Genomic DNA, 17,288 nt, shown 5'->3' with positions numbered 1-17,288 from the left:
TATATATATATATATATATATATATATATCTAAATATATATTTATATATGATACACACATATTCATATACACCTACGTATACATAAATACATACACACTCAAGCCTATACATGCATACACACACGTATATTTACGTACATACACACATTTATGCGTATAAGGTGAACGTGTTAAATATAATTGTACACTCCTATCTTTCTATCATCGCAGCTCGGCGTGCCTCTAAATCATATATATATAAACACACAGACATGTGTGTATGAAGTATTATTAGAAGCGAATGATAATTTATTTTATGATAAATTATGTGAATAACTATACTTACTTAAACATAAGTCGTTAACACATTTTGTTTTCTCCGGACATTTTGAGCAAGGCTTACCAGGTTGATATATTTTCTTCGTGTCTTCAGGTAATCTAGATAAGAAAGCAAGAAAGAGAAGCAAATATTTTACATCTTGTCAAAAGTTAGCTTTACAAGACATATAGTGGTGTGCAGAAACAGTTAACATTATTCATATAAACAACGACATGCAATGCTCTCTAGATTTATAAGGTCTCTACATATCTTTGTTCACAGTGGTCCATAATTTTATTTTTGTGTTAATATTTTTCTTTCCCGATATTTTTCCTAAATTTTCTCAACATTAAAAGGAAATTCCAGCAATAACTTATGTAAAGGCATAACTAATACATTAGCCAAACATCATCGTATTTGTCGAGTTTTTCTTTATCATTTGATATATTTTCTACTCTCTTCATTTGGTTATTCGATGCAGAATGTCTAACGATAAGTTTATCATTCCCAATAAACTGAATCTATATTTCTTTCTCCTTATCTTTCAGTCTTTTTTTCTTACATTCGGTAACAGTATGCATCGTTTCTCTCTTTCCTCGCTCTTATCAGTTCTCTCTCTATTTTGTAGCTATATTTCTTACTTTATGTAGATACCCATTGCATTTTCTCTTTTCTTGTATCTCTAAAGGTTGTTGTTTTTTTTTTCACTTGCTTTGAACACAAATCACGCAGACATTACACATATAGATGTCTAATGCAAAGACGTACTTACGCACAAGAACATACTGGCTTCTGCTCCCGGAGTTGACTGATCTCATATCTCCACCACTGAGGCACTCCTGACCCATTTGTCATTCCTCCACTCGTCACCCCTGTTGTGTCTAAACTTGGCTTTGCTTTAAGCACTGTATCTAGTCCTTTCTTCTCAGAATGTTAGCCTTCTGTAATCTCCTCCCTGCCTGGCTCAAGTCTCTCCTTTAAACGGCCTCAAGTCAAATATTAGCAGAGTGCTAGCAAAAGTCCTCCAGGTCCACTAAGTGATATATATATATATATATATATATATATATATATATATATATATATATATATATATATATATATATATATATATAAGCAAATAAGTAACAAGGATGTCCGGGTATCAATGCATTACGGCCATTTCAGGCGGCTCTATTTAATTGGCCGTAATGCATTGATACCTGGACATCTTTGTTACTTATTTGCATTTTGTTCACCTAACTTCTAGCTACACGGACTTTGCCGAACTGGCTTGGTGCCTCAATTTAAGTACCTAATTCAACTGAACCTTAATTATATATATATATATATATATATATATATATATATATATATATATAATATATATGGGGGTGGGCGTGTGTGTATCACAAAAGGATCAAAGGTTCTCCCTGTGTCATAGAGTCATAAGCAAGGCTTCCCGGATACTGTGGTGTATATACTCCAGCCCAATTTCTGGGCGGGACACCGGTTCGTCACAGGATTACTCATTTTTGCCAGGTGAGTGGACTGAAGCAACGTAAAATGGAGTTTTGCTCACGAAAACAACACATCACGCGGTCCATGAATCGAAACCACAATCTTACGTTCATTAGTGTATCATCCTAACTATTAAGTCACCCGTCTACGCATACACACGCACACACACCACACAGAGGCACACGTGCACACACACCACACAGAGGCACACATGCACACACATTTCCGGTGTTGGATACTGTACTAGATTTTTGCTGCTCTTACTATGAAAGGCTCACAAAATGCTTCAAACATAGATACCACAGCGAGCAGAAGAAAATAATTGAATCGATTTGAAAATTTTCCGGTCTTGTTTGATCTCTATCATAAAAAGAATATTCACCTGAGCACGGAAAGTAGCTTATAGATAATTTAGGGTATACAAACCCAGACAAAGGCAGAGTGACCTATTTAATTTACTTAACAGTCCATGCATTGACAATGTCAGTTAATTAATTCATCAAGCACCTTGATGGACGAACAAAAGTAAAAAGTGGTTTGATTCATTCCAATTGTGGTGTAACTACCTTCTTTATTTTCTGAGCATGGTTGAAATTGTGTTTTTATGAAAAGACATAGAACAATTTGGCCTTAATATGTATACACCAGATAAAAAGTTAAGAAACTAAGCTTCATATAGAGAGATGATGACAGTTTTGCATCAATAAGCATTGGTTAGAGCAGTTTCCTTTTCCCTCGAGGAGATAAACTCCGTGTCGAAACCATCGTTAATTTACATTTAAGAGCAAGGCTAAAATTGAATGTTCATAAAAAAATGCACAATTTGAATTTCAAATTATTAAAAATACTGCGTTGCACACTATTAATAAATTATTTAATTGTTTGTGGATGTACTTCAAAGCAAATTAGACTGTCAAGCTTGGTCCTACCCGAGTTTTATTTGACAATGATTAGCTATAAGGTACTAATCTCTTCATGGACCGAAGATGATTTTTATTCTATGATGATGTTTTTACAAGTCTAAAAATGTTAGTACGAAAAGCAGTATTAAAATAAATATTAATTTATCTCACACATGAAGCCCCGTTTCAATTGTTATTTCAGTCTCATAATTAGAGGAAAGAAATGTGTACACAGAAAAAGCAACCTCTTGAATATCGCTTTGTGCTATTCCATATCATTGTGGTCTGTGGTGGTAAGGTTGTTATTGTCCAATCGTTGTTAGTGTTCAGCAATTGAATCTTCTGGACTTCAAACATAGACATAGCTATATGCACACAACTTGTGTCTATGTGAAGAGAGTGCACCACAGGTTTAAAAAGTGGGAACTTAATATATTTCTCAATACATCTTTCAGTATATGTATATATAATAGTTACGGAGTGCTCAATACTCTGAAGTTGATATTTATTTTAACATTAATATTCCTACTTCCCTGTGTATTTTGTGGATATATCCTTGAATGTGTATTAGATTATATTATTTAGTACTACTTTAGAGAATCGGCCCAAATTTCAAACAGAGGAAATAATGATGTATCAGTGGTGATGTCAGTCGAAGCACGGTAATGTCGACCCCAACAGAATAACAATATTTTCCTAGTAAAACAAAGTGATCAATATATAAACCATTGAAAAAGAATCTGTTTAGAGATATTGGATCAATAAACGAAAAAGAAATCGTCTTCAGCATAATATAATTGAGCGACATCAGACAATCTTCAAATAATCAATATAGATATTAACCGAATAACAATTCAGTGAAACGGGAGAGAAAAGCAAACTCGACTAGTAGAGACAAAATAGGCGACGAAATTGACTAATGAAAAGTAACTATACGAAAATAATCAAAATAACATCACTATCAATGAAATATCAGATAGAAACGAATGACAAACTAAAGAAATAAAGTATAACAACGATATTAAATATTAGATACAAACGCCCCTCAAATTGGCCCATGGAAAACAATGACACGACGACATTCAAAAGGATATTAACAAAATGATATATAGCAGTCACCTAGTGAAAACAATAACCAATATACTTAAGTACAAGCCAGCTTGAATGTATATAAAACACACGCACCCCGCCACAAACAAACAAATCCCCAAACAAAACAAAGCTGTTACACGAAAGATTGTAGTGATATGAAGCTCATGATTCAAGAACACCACCGAAATGTCGTTACTTATGTAATGAATCACACTCACTAACTCCTTTACTAAATATTTTGTCATGTTAGAACATGCTCTCTCTAGAACACTCACACTGTCTATATTTTTCCTCACTTAACCACTATTTGGTGGGTATTTTAACTGAAAGCTAACGATATTAACCTCCTCCATATCTTTCTACGTCCTAGTCTATGAGAACTTGGAAAACATAAGGTCACTTTATCATTTTCTTCAAATTAAATGATGAAAGAATGAATTAAATTACATCATATAAATGTCAGACGTACAATGACCAGACGTTTGCGATGTTATTTAAGAAAACCGTATATTTACTTCCAACTTTAACCTTCTTATAAGAATTTAAACTAATTTAGTTCTTCAACCGTCTTATATCAAGAACAAAGAATGCTTCATCTGTTAAGTCAATTCCTAAATGAATAAGTAATCTTTTTTCCATGTACACTATGAAGAATCTTCAAGGATTAGGAATACAAAGTGAAAGTGGTTAAGTTGTTGTTGATGATGATGATGATGATGATGATGATGATGATGGTGATGATGACTCTATGATTGCTCATGTTATAAAGAAAAAAATTGTAAATATTTGCATGGCTAAACATAATGTTTCATTGAAAAAATTCATCTGCTATGCTACAATTACTACCTCTGGGAAATAGGAACGAAAAGATATGTGCACGTTTAAACTGAGTCAGTTCTACTAAATAGCCCTTTGTGATTATAGACATAACACAAAAAAGAATGTATAACAAAAACAATATTTATGAATAGTTCCAATATTTGTGTATTTAAAGAAAATTTTCTCAAAGCTACAACATTCTTTAATAAGTGGCAAAATATAAATCTGTTTGCAACCCCTCTTGGAAGACATTTTAATTACATGATGTTATCACACATCTGACTGTTCGTAGTGAATATGAAAATTAATGATCGCCAATTAAACATTAATTGCGATTGGTAACAAATTAAGCGTCTGAAATCCATACACACTGCATTTCGGAATTGCAGAAGAAAATCTTCATTTAAAAAATATTTTTAATGAAATTTATCGAGGAAACTATTACAGAAAGTTATGCAAATGCTTCGAAGTCCTAAGATATTACTACTGGCTCCAAGCAAGCAACTGTGTCGTTCTAAAGGCAATGCTAAATTATTACTGACAACAATAGCAAACATATGTCTCACCCTATACATACACATACATACGCGCACACACGCAGATAAATGTATGTATGTCCTGGGTAAGACATTAAACTGCATCCGGGAGTGAGGTTCCAGTTCAGGAGTTCTGGAGTTATGGGGAGCATGGGGTCATCCATTAATTACCATCACTCTCAGGTTCGTTCTGACTCAGAACAGTAGTACCTGTCAGGATCCCATCTATGGCATCCTAAGAGTAGAAGAGGCTCTGTTATTTTTGATAAAGTCTCATCTCTGCTGAGAGAAAGAGTCTTTGACAAAACTTTCATTCAAAATAGTCCTAGTCATGTCGAAATACTTGTTACTGGACTACTATGGCGACAGACAGCTTGGCAAAAATCTTGTACAAGCTTTTGTCACTTAAATCCAATGACGTAGAAATGTCTTACTATCATTTCATTTCTTGATCCGATTTATATTTTATAAAGTCCTATGTCGATGGATGCGTGCATATGCAAGGATAGAAGTAAAGCAAAACAATTAGGTTGAATGTGAGACGGCTATCGTCTAACAAGATGAAGCGATCATCATGTATACTAGAATATACTCAGTGTCGCTCCAGCTGGAAATCGCTATGAATAGTTCAGAATTCAGTTCTATATTTAAGAGATGAGGAAGCAGCACATATGCTAGGACACAACAACCTCCTAAGCAGACCGAGTGCAGATATGAATAGCATATGGGAACCGGTATTGAAGAAGGATAGAAAAATAATAGATTTATAAGCCCTAAAATTCACTCCATAATTGCCCACGGGCATATGGCGTAGTGGTTAAGAGCGCGGGCTATTAACCCCAAGATTCCGAGTTCGATTCACGGCAGCGACCTGATTAATAATAATAATAATAATAATAATAATAATATAATAATAGTAACATCGTTAGGAATGAGAACCCAGGTTCGAAATTTCCCCAAGACACCTGACGAAGGCTGGAGGGTATATCAGCCGAAACGTTGTGTTAATAACAAACAAGATGAGGACAAATATCCGTCAAATGTAAATAATGTAAATAGTTCAGAATTGTTCTTAATGAAGGCCTTTTCAGTCTAAAAAAAAAAAAAACTTTGGGTTTCTCTTGTCCGGAAGTAAACTATCAATAGAAATTAAATTATTCTTATAACGTGTGGAAGCTTGCGTGCCCAGATAAAACACATTTATTCAAATATCTAAACTATAAGACATGTAATAAAGAGACCATATTAACAGGAGCTTATATAATATATTTGTACCTATCATAGTCTTGGCAATGCTAAACATTGCCATGTCAGCTTCTCAGGATATGCAATGTTTTTGGTTTCACCAATAAGAGCTTAAAGAAATTCTGAGGGGTCGGGTGGAACTTCCACATTCCTTTTACTAGACTATTGATTTTAATACAGTTAGGATTAGGGAGGTAGTATTTTTTTCATGCATTTGGCCATTTATATCATTGAGCTTGTGAATGAGAGCTGCATTGTAGATTTCATCGGTGAACCTTTATTCCATACTGGAGTACGTCTGATGAACGTGATGCATGAAATCTTCAGCGAAGTTTTCACGATATTTAAGTCAAAGCTAGATCAGATTGGCTGGTTCACAACAGTTGAACACCTTGGCGAAGCAAAAACCCAATTGGCTTTTTGAGATCGAGAAATGTTTGATTATGTTTCATCTCATCAGGCATCATTCTCCAGTAATCCGCGTATAAGCTGTTTACCTGAGGGTAATGCAGCTTTCGCCATTGACTACTTGAAGATCTTGAAATGACCTTAAACCTTGCATGCATGAAGAAGTTATGAAAAGAATCCATGTTTACTGAAGTGACTGTAGAAATAGCACTGTCACAAATTATGCCAGGTAATCCTTCATGAGAAGTACCTTGCTTTCTTCATTTCCATTTCTTGTTGTTCCATGTATAATAAAGACGGAACCTGACGGAATTATACTTGTACAGACTGAAATATCCCGGAGGTTTTGTGCCTCTTGACTCTGTGTCTGCTTTGTCTACAGCAGTGCAGTAGTTGCTTAAGGGATGTAAACTGGTCATTTTCCAATTATTGAATTCATGAATAAGAAAGACGAAGAAAGCTCCATTGATGTTGATGCATTGTGCTTATTGGAATTGGGTAACTTCATTCTTGTTTCACTGTGTCAGAGAAAATATTGCAGTGTCAGAACCTTTAATGACAAATTTGCAGTCATTTCTGATAAACTTTATAGAATTGTAAAACACAACAGAAATGTGTGCATTAAATATTTTGGCCACAGCCATCGTTATCTGTTTGGGTTTCTCTGACAAATGGTATTGGAAACAATTTGGTGCAATTATACTCTACCAGATAGAGTAGTTCCTGTTGAGAACACCATAGGGATCCTTAACTATCTGGGTTTTTACAATACTGAAGAGCTCTTTCTCCTTGCATGGGTCTGGGTGATTTGCGGTATCATGAAATTAATTTGATTAGAGTGAAACCTATAGTTTTCCAGATCAAAATGTGTACATACGGTAAGCTCTCATTTTCCGTAGTATTACTGAACTCAAATCTACAAATTTTGACCAGCATATTTGACAGCAGCTCTATATTAATGAAATCTTCTGCTAAAGCTACTACCTTACAACTTGATTTTCAGAGGCAGAGAAATAAAGAAAAAAGAAGTAGAAAGATGAAAGGGAGGAGAAAATAAGAAAAAAGAGATAGAAACAGTGAGCGAGAGAAAAATGAAATAGAGGGAATAAAGGTATTGAATATAACACGTTGGCTCCTGAGCTTCATTTTACGTTTTATCCCAGGGTTCCAAAACGATACCTTAATTAATTTTGACATGAACGGCGTAATATTTTTACACTAAACCATATGTGAAGCAAGGATCACATAGGTAGAATTAGATACCCACGTCCCACTGGAGGGGCGTGTGGTACCCTGGTTCATATCACACGACATACCACACGACATACCACACGATACTACACGATCACGAAATCTTTTCAAAAAGAACTATTTTGGTTTCCATGGCAAGTAAAATATTTTTCATTCCCTTCTGTTTCTATTGGAAAATCTACCAATTTTTTTCAAAAAGAACTAGCTATTTTTGTTCCAATGGTAAATAAAATTTTCTCAATACTCAATCTTTTATTTTACCTCATTACATGGCGAAATCAGAAGAAAAACGAAAAAAATATTTTAAAAAATCTACAAAACATTGTTCTCTTAGTGTAGCAAAAGCACAAATCAAAGCAATCGGAGCATGCCAGTTCTCAGAAAGCCCATAGGAAAGAAATTTAAAAAACGACCCACTAGTGGGTCGTGCGGGACTCACTAACATACCACCACGACCCACCGGCAAGACGTACGGGAGCCAATGTGTTAAAATAGACTAACGGCAATCTATATGACAATGTCAAACAAGAACTATGCAGTAGACCGTATGTCTGAAAATTCAACAAATTAAAAAATAAAGAACACGCAGACTGATACCTTTCAATGCTCATCTGTCAATAATTTTTAATAGTTGCAAGAGAATTGTGTCATGTAGCAGAAATGCAACGAACATTTTGACGCTGAGAAACAAGCAAACAGTTAATATAAAATAGCTTTTGTGTGTTCTTAAAAGGTTAAAACGGCTCTTATACAGTGTAAATATTTCAGTTTCTTACATCCTGTCATATATTAAGTCATTGCCAAACAAGTACAACACCGAAATATATATATTCTTAATACAATAAATTCTTCAGCTCTGTTGTATTTTATGTAATTTTCTTGTATTTATTTTGTTTTGTTAAACACGCACACACATATTTGTATTCACATTCACATAAGCATATATATGTAACTCGACTAAAATTAATTGCAATGTAATTACCTTTTGTTAATTAAATTCTAACTTCATAAATAAATAACAAAATCTCCGTAATGTTTTATTTTGTCAGTAGCTTTCCCCAGTTTTTCTAGGCAATGCGATGTCAGGGCCATTACGAAGTGACTGCTTGGTCAATTTGAATAAGGTTACTTTAAGTGTAGAAGTAATCATATGGAATGTGAGTTGCACCAGAGGGACATCCAAATAACTGGATAACATATTTAGTACAAGGTAATGTAAATTATAGATATCATGGAAATATTGATGGTATGACTAAGACATGTACTGCTAATGCGGTCAAATGGGAGTCAAGATATGGCCTGCGATGTATTAATGTGATGGGGGAGGAGAATAGAGGCTTTACAAAACTGGAGCAATTTGACAGTGTGGTCTTGTATAAACAATATATTCGGATATATCCTACTATACTACTAATAGCTGTAGTACGTATACACACTTTAAACAGAGCACTTGTACCTTGTAAGTAATAAATCATATATAAATTAATTATTGGTTACCGTGTGGGCGGGGGAAGTATTTCCACGAGCGTATGTATAGCAGGGTTAAAAGTAGGATATTCAAAAGAAGGCCCTTCGACATATTGTCAACAACCCCCACCCCCAAAATGAAAGAAATCCTAAACTCTTCATTATAATTAAACAAACAAATGCGCTATTACCCTCCTTTTTCTACTGTTGTGCATACAATAGTCACTATTCCACTGAACTAGTAAGCTCTATACTCTGTTTATCCTGGCACACTCAGCACAAAATTCTTACGATTGCTTCCATTACATATGCATAAAAAACCACTGGTAATCTTTCTCCTTCATAAGAACTTCTTTCTGGAATTTCCTTCCCTTCCACGTTTAAACATATGCTAAACTAGACAGCAACAGCAGTTATCTCACAAGTCTGGAAAGACGCTCTCTCTTCTCTGACTAACTGACCAAACAAAAAAGCATGTAGGATGCAGTGATTATAGTTTTTCTTTTTAGTGTAGGCAGTGATATGACCTTATTTTATTTAGACGATTTGGGCTGCTAGTGGTATTGCAGTTAACCAAATGCTTATGGGATGTTTTAACACTTCTGATTAATAAATAATTTGAAGATATTATGAGAAGGTAGTGAAGTTGCATGTATAGAGAGAGAGATCACATTGCATAGGGTTTATAAATATCAGTGTGTAAGTGGTAGACAAAATCTCAGAACTTGAAGTTATGGCTTGCAGTACAAACAGAAAATTGTGGAACATTTAGAAGCAGAGTTAGAGTAATTATTCCATCTGGGAATCAAAACAAAGATACTTATTCTATTACTGTAGCCACGCATTTAAGAGTGTAGCGGTATTTAATAAATGTATTTAGAATTGAAATCAAACGGAATAGTCGCTGAGACTAGGGGCAGTTTTATTTCCTGTAAGACAGAAATTTTAGGGGTTGGGGTAAGTTGAAATGGAAGTATTAACACAAAGAGACAGAGTGAATTTGGTTAAGAAAATGGCTGACAGACAGACACACACACACACACAGACACACACACACACACACACACACACACACACACACACACACACACATACACACACACACTAGATAAATAGATACAGAGATAGATACATACATACATACGTACGTACGTACATACATACATACATACATACATGCATACATACATACATACATACATACGTAATACATACATACATACACGGACAGAAGCAAGAGAGCAAATAAAAGAAATGCTTAAGAAATGTGAAAAGAAAAAATACAAAAAACATCAAAAGAAACTTGAAGCAAGCAGATGGTATGAACATTTTGTTGAGGTAGAAATGGCATTATGGGTAAACACGGATTCAGCAACGTCGTGGGCTAAACATAACTCTAGAAAAAAAAAATCTAATATTGTTTAAGCGACAATTCCACCACCTCCATCACCATCAGCTACAATTATAATAACATTCCGACTAACAGCAACGCCCCCACAAATGGGAATTAGAATAAGAGCAACAGTAACAACGGCAACAACAAAAACAAATAATAATAATAATAATAATAACACCAGAAATTACAGTAGTAGTAGTAGCACAAGCAAAATATTAACAAGGAAAAAAAAATCCAGCAAACATTGCAACACAAAGAAGACCACGACCCCCCCCCCCCATCATCACCACCACCACCACAACCACCATCACCATCATCATCATCATCATCATCATCATCATCATCATCACCACCACCACCACCACCACCACCATCATCATCATCATCATCATCATCATCATCATCATCATCATCATCATCATCATCATCATCATCATCATCATCATCATCAATAACAACTGTAACAGCGACAAATACATAAAAAACAACAGCAACAACTGTAAAACAAACAATAGTAGTAGCACTGCAAAAAACCCCCAGAAATCCAGTAGCAGATACATGTTTTTTCACCACCACCACCACCACCACCAGCACCACCACCACCGCCTCCGCCTCTGCCGCCACTACCCCAGCACCCCAGCACCACCAGCACCAGCACTAGCACCAGCAGCACCACCACCACCGCCGCCGCCGCCGCGACCACGACCACGACCACCACCACAACATCAGTAAAGCCAAAGAAATTCAGTAATAACAACAGATAAAAAAAACATCACGGCACTAATCGTCTTAACAAGAGCTATGGAATGTTATTTCGGCAGTTGGTGCATCTAACCTAATCACGAGTAGATTCATCGTCGTCGTCGTCGTCGTCGTCGTCGTCGTCGTCGTCGTTATCATCATCTTCATCGTCGTTTCTTGTCATCATCATCATCATTGACATACGTAGAATATGACATACATAAAATCGACGTACATTCCGACTGCGATATAAGGGTTTCAGTGAAGCAGAATTTTCGACATGGAATCATATTCTAAATGGAATGCAAATTGTTCTACCAAACCTGCTCGAGGCATGGTCCTCAAGGCCAAAGTCTCCCCAGGAGTGACAAATCTCACATCAATTTGAACTGAAATCATTCTATCACTTCATCTTGAATTGCAGTATTGAACTTGTATTGGGACATCCACAACAACAACAACATTGTAACATGTTGTTGTTGGCACTCCGTCGCTTACGACGTCGAGAGTTCCAGTTGATCCGATCAACGGAACAGCCTGCTCGTTAAATTAACGTGCAAGTGCCTGAGCACTCCACAGACACGTGTACCCTTAACGTAGTTCTCGGGGATACTCAGCGTGACATAGTGTGACAAGGCTGGCCCTTTGAATTACAGGCACAACAGAAACAGGAAGTAAGAGTGAGAGAAAGTTGTGGTGGAAGAGTACAGCAGAGTTCGCCACCATCCCCTGCCGGAGCCTCGGGGAGCTTTAGGTGTTTTCGCTCAATAAACACTCACAACGCCTGGTCTGGGAATCGAAACCGCGATCCTATGACCGCGAGTCCGCTGCCCTAACCACTGGGCCATTGCGCCTCCACATTGTAACATGAATTTATTGACAAAACCCATCATTAACACACACATAATTAAAAACGCACATATGTTTCCCTTCCTCTTTGTTTTTTACACACAGAAAATAGCACGAATGTGACAGATATGCACAGAGATAAAGAGTAGTGTAGACATATTCTACACTCATATTAAATAACAAGTCTGAAATAGACTCTCATAAAGACATAGCATTAATGCTTCACATTGCCAAAATATCTTTACACCAGTCAGATTTCCTCCCCGATGAGGATCTAAGTTCTTTTTTTCCTATCCAGATAATAACCACGTCTCTCACTAAAACTTTACGATGGGTGTCATCTGTATACAATGTAGATGGCACCTTTATTAGACAATGACTGCTCAAGGAGAGATCTCAGAAAGATATTCAAGTGAGAACAAGACAAACTTGTAATCTTCAATAGCATCAAGACACAGATGTAGTACTGTAGAAAAGCTTGTGTATGTAGTTAGTTCCCTATATTCATATCGAAGACACAGTGCTATAAATAACTCAGTTTAACCTTGTCTATAAGTAATTACCAAAACCAGTATAATTCATTACTAAAAGCAAAACTTGCATGTTAAAATTTAAGAAGGCTTAATTAGTTCATCATAAAATCTTGAACTTACTATGTGTGTATTTGATCCATAAATATACTCACTGTTAATATGATTCTTTTTGTGCTTCGAAATCCAGTATTCCAAAAAAGAATTACATCACGTCTAAAATTCTTATGACGTCGGCAAACTCAATATTATCTTGAACTTACAGTATTTTCATTTCCCTCACCATTCTAGATTCCTACGACTTCAATTCCAGTTGTAGAAAATATCTTCGATAGGGAAGAAAAATTAGTGTTTGTTTGGTCTTTCTTTTAAAACATCGTTTCCATATTAAAAATTGTCTTGTGTACATAATTCTAAAATAGAATTCTGTTTCCGCTTACGAAAAGATGTTAATAGAGCGCACTAGACATCCTAAGTGAGAAGACTTGGCCGAGTAGCATGTACATCCTGTGTTTTTCGTACTTTTATTATTCCACTGTCTTTAAGCTTTTTATTGGAACCAAAGTGAGTCAGTTTTCTTTTAAAGTTACTTTCATATTTGAGAAACCTTTATTCGCTTTTGATGGCTCATCAACATAGTCTAACCACCATACCCAGTCATCTCGGATGTGCAACCTCTTTGCTCTACTTTCTTTGCTGCAGCCACAACTGCAGTGACTCCTGTTCAGAGACAGGTGGTCTCGTACTAATTCCACCTATGTTGACCTCACTGAATCGATTCTCTTCTCGACGTTTATATTGTGGCTGCCCCACCAATGTCTGAACTCAACCACTATGTCCAATCCTTCATCGCCAGTATGCCAACACACTGTAATTCCCTCTCCATCCATACTTGTTCTCTGGTAATCATCACGCAGTTGTTCAAGAGGAACAATAATCGCATTGCTTTCACTAATCTGATTCAATATTGAGTGGTCTGGGAGGTCAAAGATATATTCCCTTTTTCAAGATCAAACTATTACCAAAAAATTACAATTTACAATTATTCATTTTAAGTAAGAATATTAAATGTATAACATTACATGGATGTATATATCTGTATAAACATTTATTTTTAGAGACAAAATCTGTTAGCAAGATTCGTCGGAAATCCAACGATTTCTACTGGGAATAAAAACCGAGCAACAGATTTGAATAGCTGGGAGTTGACCCATACCATACGGTGCTATCTTTAATACTGATACTTTAAATTATAGCATTTCTATCTTTGTTCTATGGGTGTTCTGGCAATTTCCTGCTATATTAATCACACATCATTTCATCCAAACTCGTACCAGTCTCTGACACAATATTCACATCAAGAACTTATTTACACATTCCTTTTTGTGTTTTCTTTAACAATTTCGCCTCCTTTTTTGAGTTTTCTTCATTTTGATATCTCTCCGGGATAGAATGAAACCCAAGCGAGCCAGTGTTCTTTTAAAGCTATTTTTTTAAATCTTAAAAACAGAAAAAAAACTTTTTGCGTTTTTGTTTAATTTACATTCATTCTGTTGCTTTTTGATTCATAGAAACTTCCCATATGTCAATGTACTCCTTTCAAAACGATTTCACTTATCACTAAGAACATCGCCGTATTCTCATTCACATTCATACAGAAAGATAGATATACTTACACTCTTAAGTACTGCAATAATGTGTTCTGCCTTCTAATATTGTGTATCAGACAATCCTAGGCTCAAATAAAAAAGAAAATGTATTCAAATGATTGGCAAATTATCTGAAGGCAATTTGCCATTCGGTGACTAACAACTAAAACCAAATTCAAAAGAAAAGCAACTAATGGCCTTCATCAGGATTTGGTCTTAGGTGTTAGTGTGTGCAGCAGAAAATGGGAGCAGTACACACTGTGGTTATAACTTAAGCTTGGTCGAAATATTTGTTGGTACCACTGAGGGATCCTAGTGTTTTTAATGCAATTCTGGCAATGTTACACACACGCCCGTCCGCCCACAAATTTGAATCACTATGAAAAATATGACAGACTCCCGATAATTGACAACTTGTTGACTCATCACCCTATAATCAATTTAGAATTTTTGTTCCAAGAACTGAAAGCTGGATGTCATCGGTGGACATTTTAAACTAGAAACATTCATGCCTCTTGGTGAAAGATATCTATCGATGGTAATTGAAAGCTGCCAAGCGACTCAGAGTCCACTGGTGATTGACATAGGAGACAAGTGCCACAAAACACACACTAACCTGAAAATATCACTCTTTTCGTCCAAAAATATACCCACAACTTAAATATACACATAGTGTGACATGCCCAAAAAGCGTGGCTTATGCTCCACTCATATCACCCCCGAACACCCTCATAAATACACCACTCAAAAACACATACAGACCTAAACCTATCACGCACTCATGTAAATGACACATATACATACAATAGACACATACATATAATCATACATACACCACATACATCCATAAAGAGAAGGGCCTATTAATACATGTTACAATATAACAACATCCACAACAATAAAACAAAGGCCCCCGCACACTCACAGCAACAGTAGAACAATCGCACTAATACCCACTGAAACAATGCAAACATACACCTACTCACCATAACACTATCGTACCACACACGCACAGACACACGCTTATATATATATATATATATATATATATATATATATATATATATATATATATATATACACACACATACACACATACATACATACATACATACATACATACACACACATATAGATAAACAGATAGATCGACAGATATATTTACATGCACACACACAAGCATGAATACAAATGTATACATATATATATACACACGTTAATATTCACACTGAAAATAATAGGAAAATAAAGAACGACACTGGAAATATTGCACCCCACCCATACACATATTATATATACGCACGCTCACAATATTATTTGGTGAAGACATGGAACCGTTATTCGCGAGTTTCTCTGTGCAAGGACGTTTCGTCACACGCCTGCTGTGATGAAACAAAATTACAACAGACGTGCAATGACATGGCGGAAAAACACTCACATCTCATTGGTTAAAGGAATCTTAGCGTTTATTAATGCGTCAGATGTGATGTGATTCAGCTCCATGCCAAAATCTTACAAGCATTGGTTAAGAGGAAATAATTCCAAGATTACCATCAGGGACCGATAATTGAAACTGACTGACAAAATATATAAATATGTTTACAACTTAGAATAATGTGAAGAGAGATAAAATAAAATGAGATGAATAGATGCTGTGTGAGTGGCTGAGTAATACAAACAGTGTTAAGGAGATTACGTATGATGTCTGAGAATTACTTGTGGGCAGGGAAACTATGTTTGGGTGTTTAAGTAAAATTATTGAAATGATTAAATATGTAACTAATTAAAAGAACGATTCAGTAATTACTTATGAACGTGCATAAATAAATAATTAAATGTATTAAGTAACTAGATATATAATTAAGCAAGTAGATAGTTACTTAAATAAATTAAATATTTGGCTAATGATTAGTAATTAATTAACAAATTCCTTGGAATAAGACAGGGTATATATCAATCCAAAATGTAACTCGAACATACAATACGATAAGATATAATACACAGATTTAAAGGCATCACAAAAGGCCTTGTTGGAGACCCAACCTTCCGATATTTTTTTATAGAGTTTAGGAAAACTGAAGGACCACTGCAATAAGTGTGTGAATCTGTGAGAGGAATATGTCGAATAAAATAATTAATTGATCCTCTATTTTCTTTTAACCCAGAGCCTGGAACTTTTCAGCAGTACCCCTTCGTATGTATGATGTAAACGCAGAGTTTTATCAGAGAATAGTTGATGGCTTAGATGGAACTAAGCCGTGTCTTAGTTGAATCTTTCATTAAATGATTAAAAGTCTGGATGTAAGCGCATATAGATTTCGATGTTAGAGTGCATGAATATTTGAACCGATTCGGGTTGTGAGTCGAGTATGCTACCAGTAAAAATTAAGTTCGGGTATAAAGTTTCAGCTGGAATACGATATATGTGGCCAATGCATTCAAGAGTGGATCTAACGGATTTGAGTATAAAGATGCAAGTGTTAAAAAATGAGAGCAAAATATGGAATTAAAAGTCCGTTGCGCTCTGTAATACATACTCGCGTATTCATGACCTGATTGTCAGTATGCATACTTGAAATATGAAGGGTAAGTTTATTGGAGGATG

The 17,288-nt window shown here is 35.5% G+C and overlaps 1 protein-coding gene across 4 annotated transcripts in view; it reads right to left on the bottom strand.

Annotated features, from left to right (window-relative positions):
• The window catches only part of LOC106882199 (uncharacterized), a 164,318-nt gene that overhangs the window by 20,259 nt on the left and 126,771 nt on the right, over nucleotides 1–17,288 (bottom strand). For all 4 annotated transcript variants that reach the window (XM_089357806.1, XM_089357812.1, XM_089357800.1 and 1 more), the window contains exon 4: nucleotides 326–417. In XM_089357806.1, coding sequence (XP_089213932.1) covers nucleotides 326–417 — 92 coding nt within the window. The remainder of the gene's footprint in view (nucleotides 1–325; nucleotides 418–17,288) is intronic.

The sequence above is a fragment of the Octopus bimaculoides genome, chromosome 1 (assembly GCF_046866305.1).
Source record: "Octopus bimaculoides isolate indiv1 chromosome 1, ASM4686630v1, whole genome shotgun sequence".
Taxonomy (NCBI): Eukaryota; Metazoa; Mollusca; class Cephalopoda; order Octopoda; family Octopodidae; genus Octopus; species Octopus bimaculoides.
Note: the sequence above shows the minus strand (reverse complement) of the source record. Positions and strands in the feature narration are given on the sequence as shown.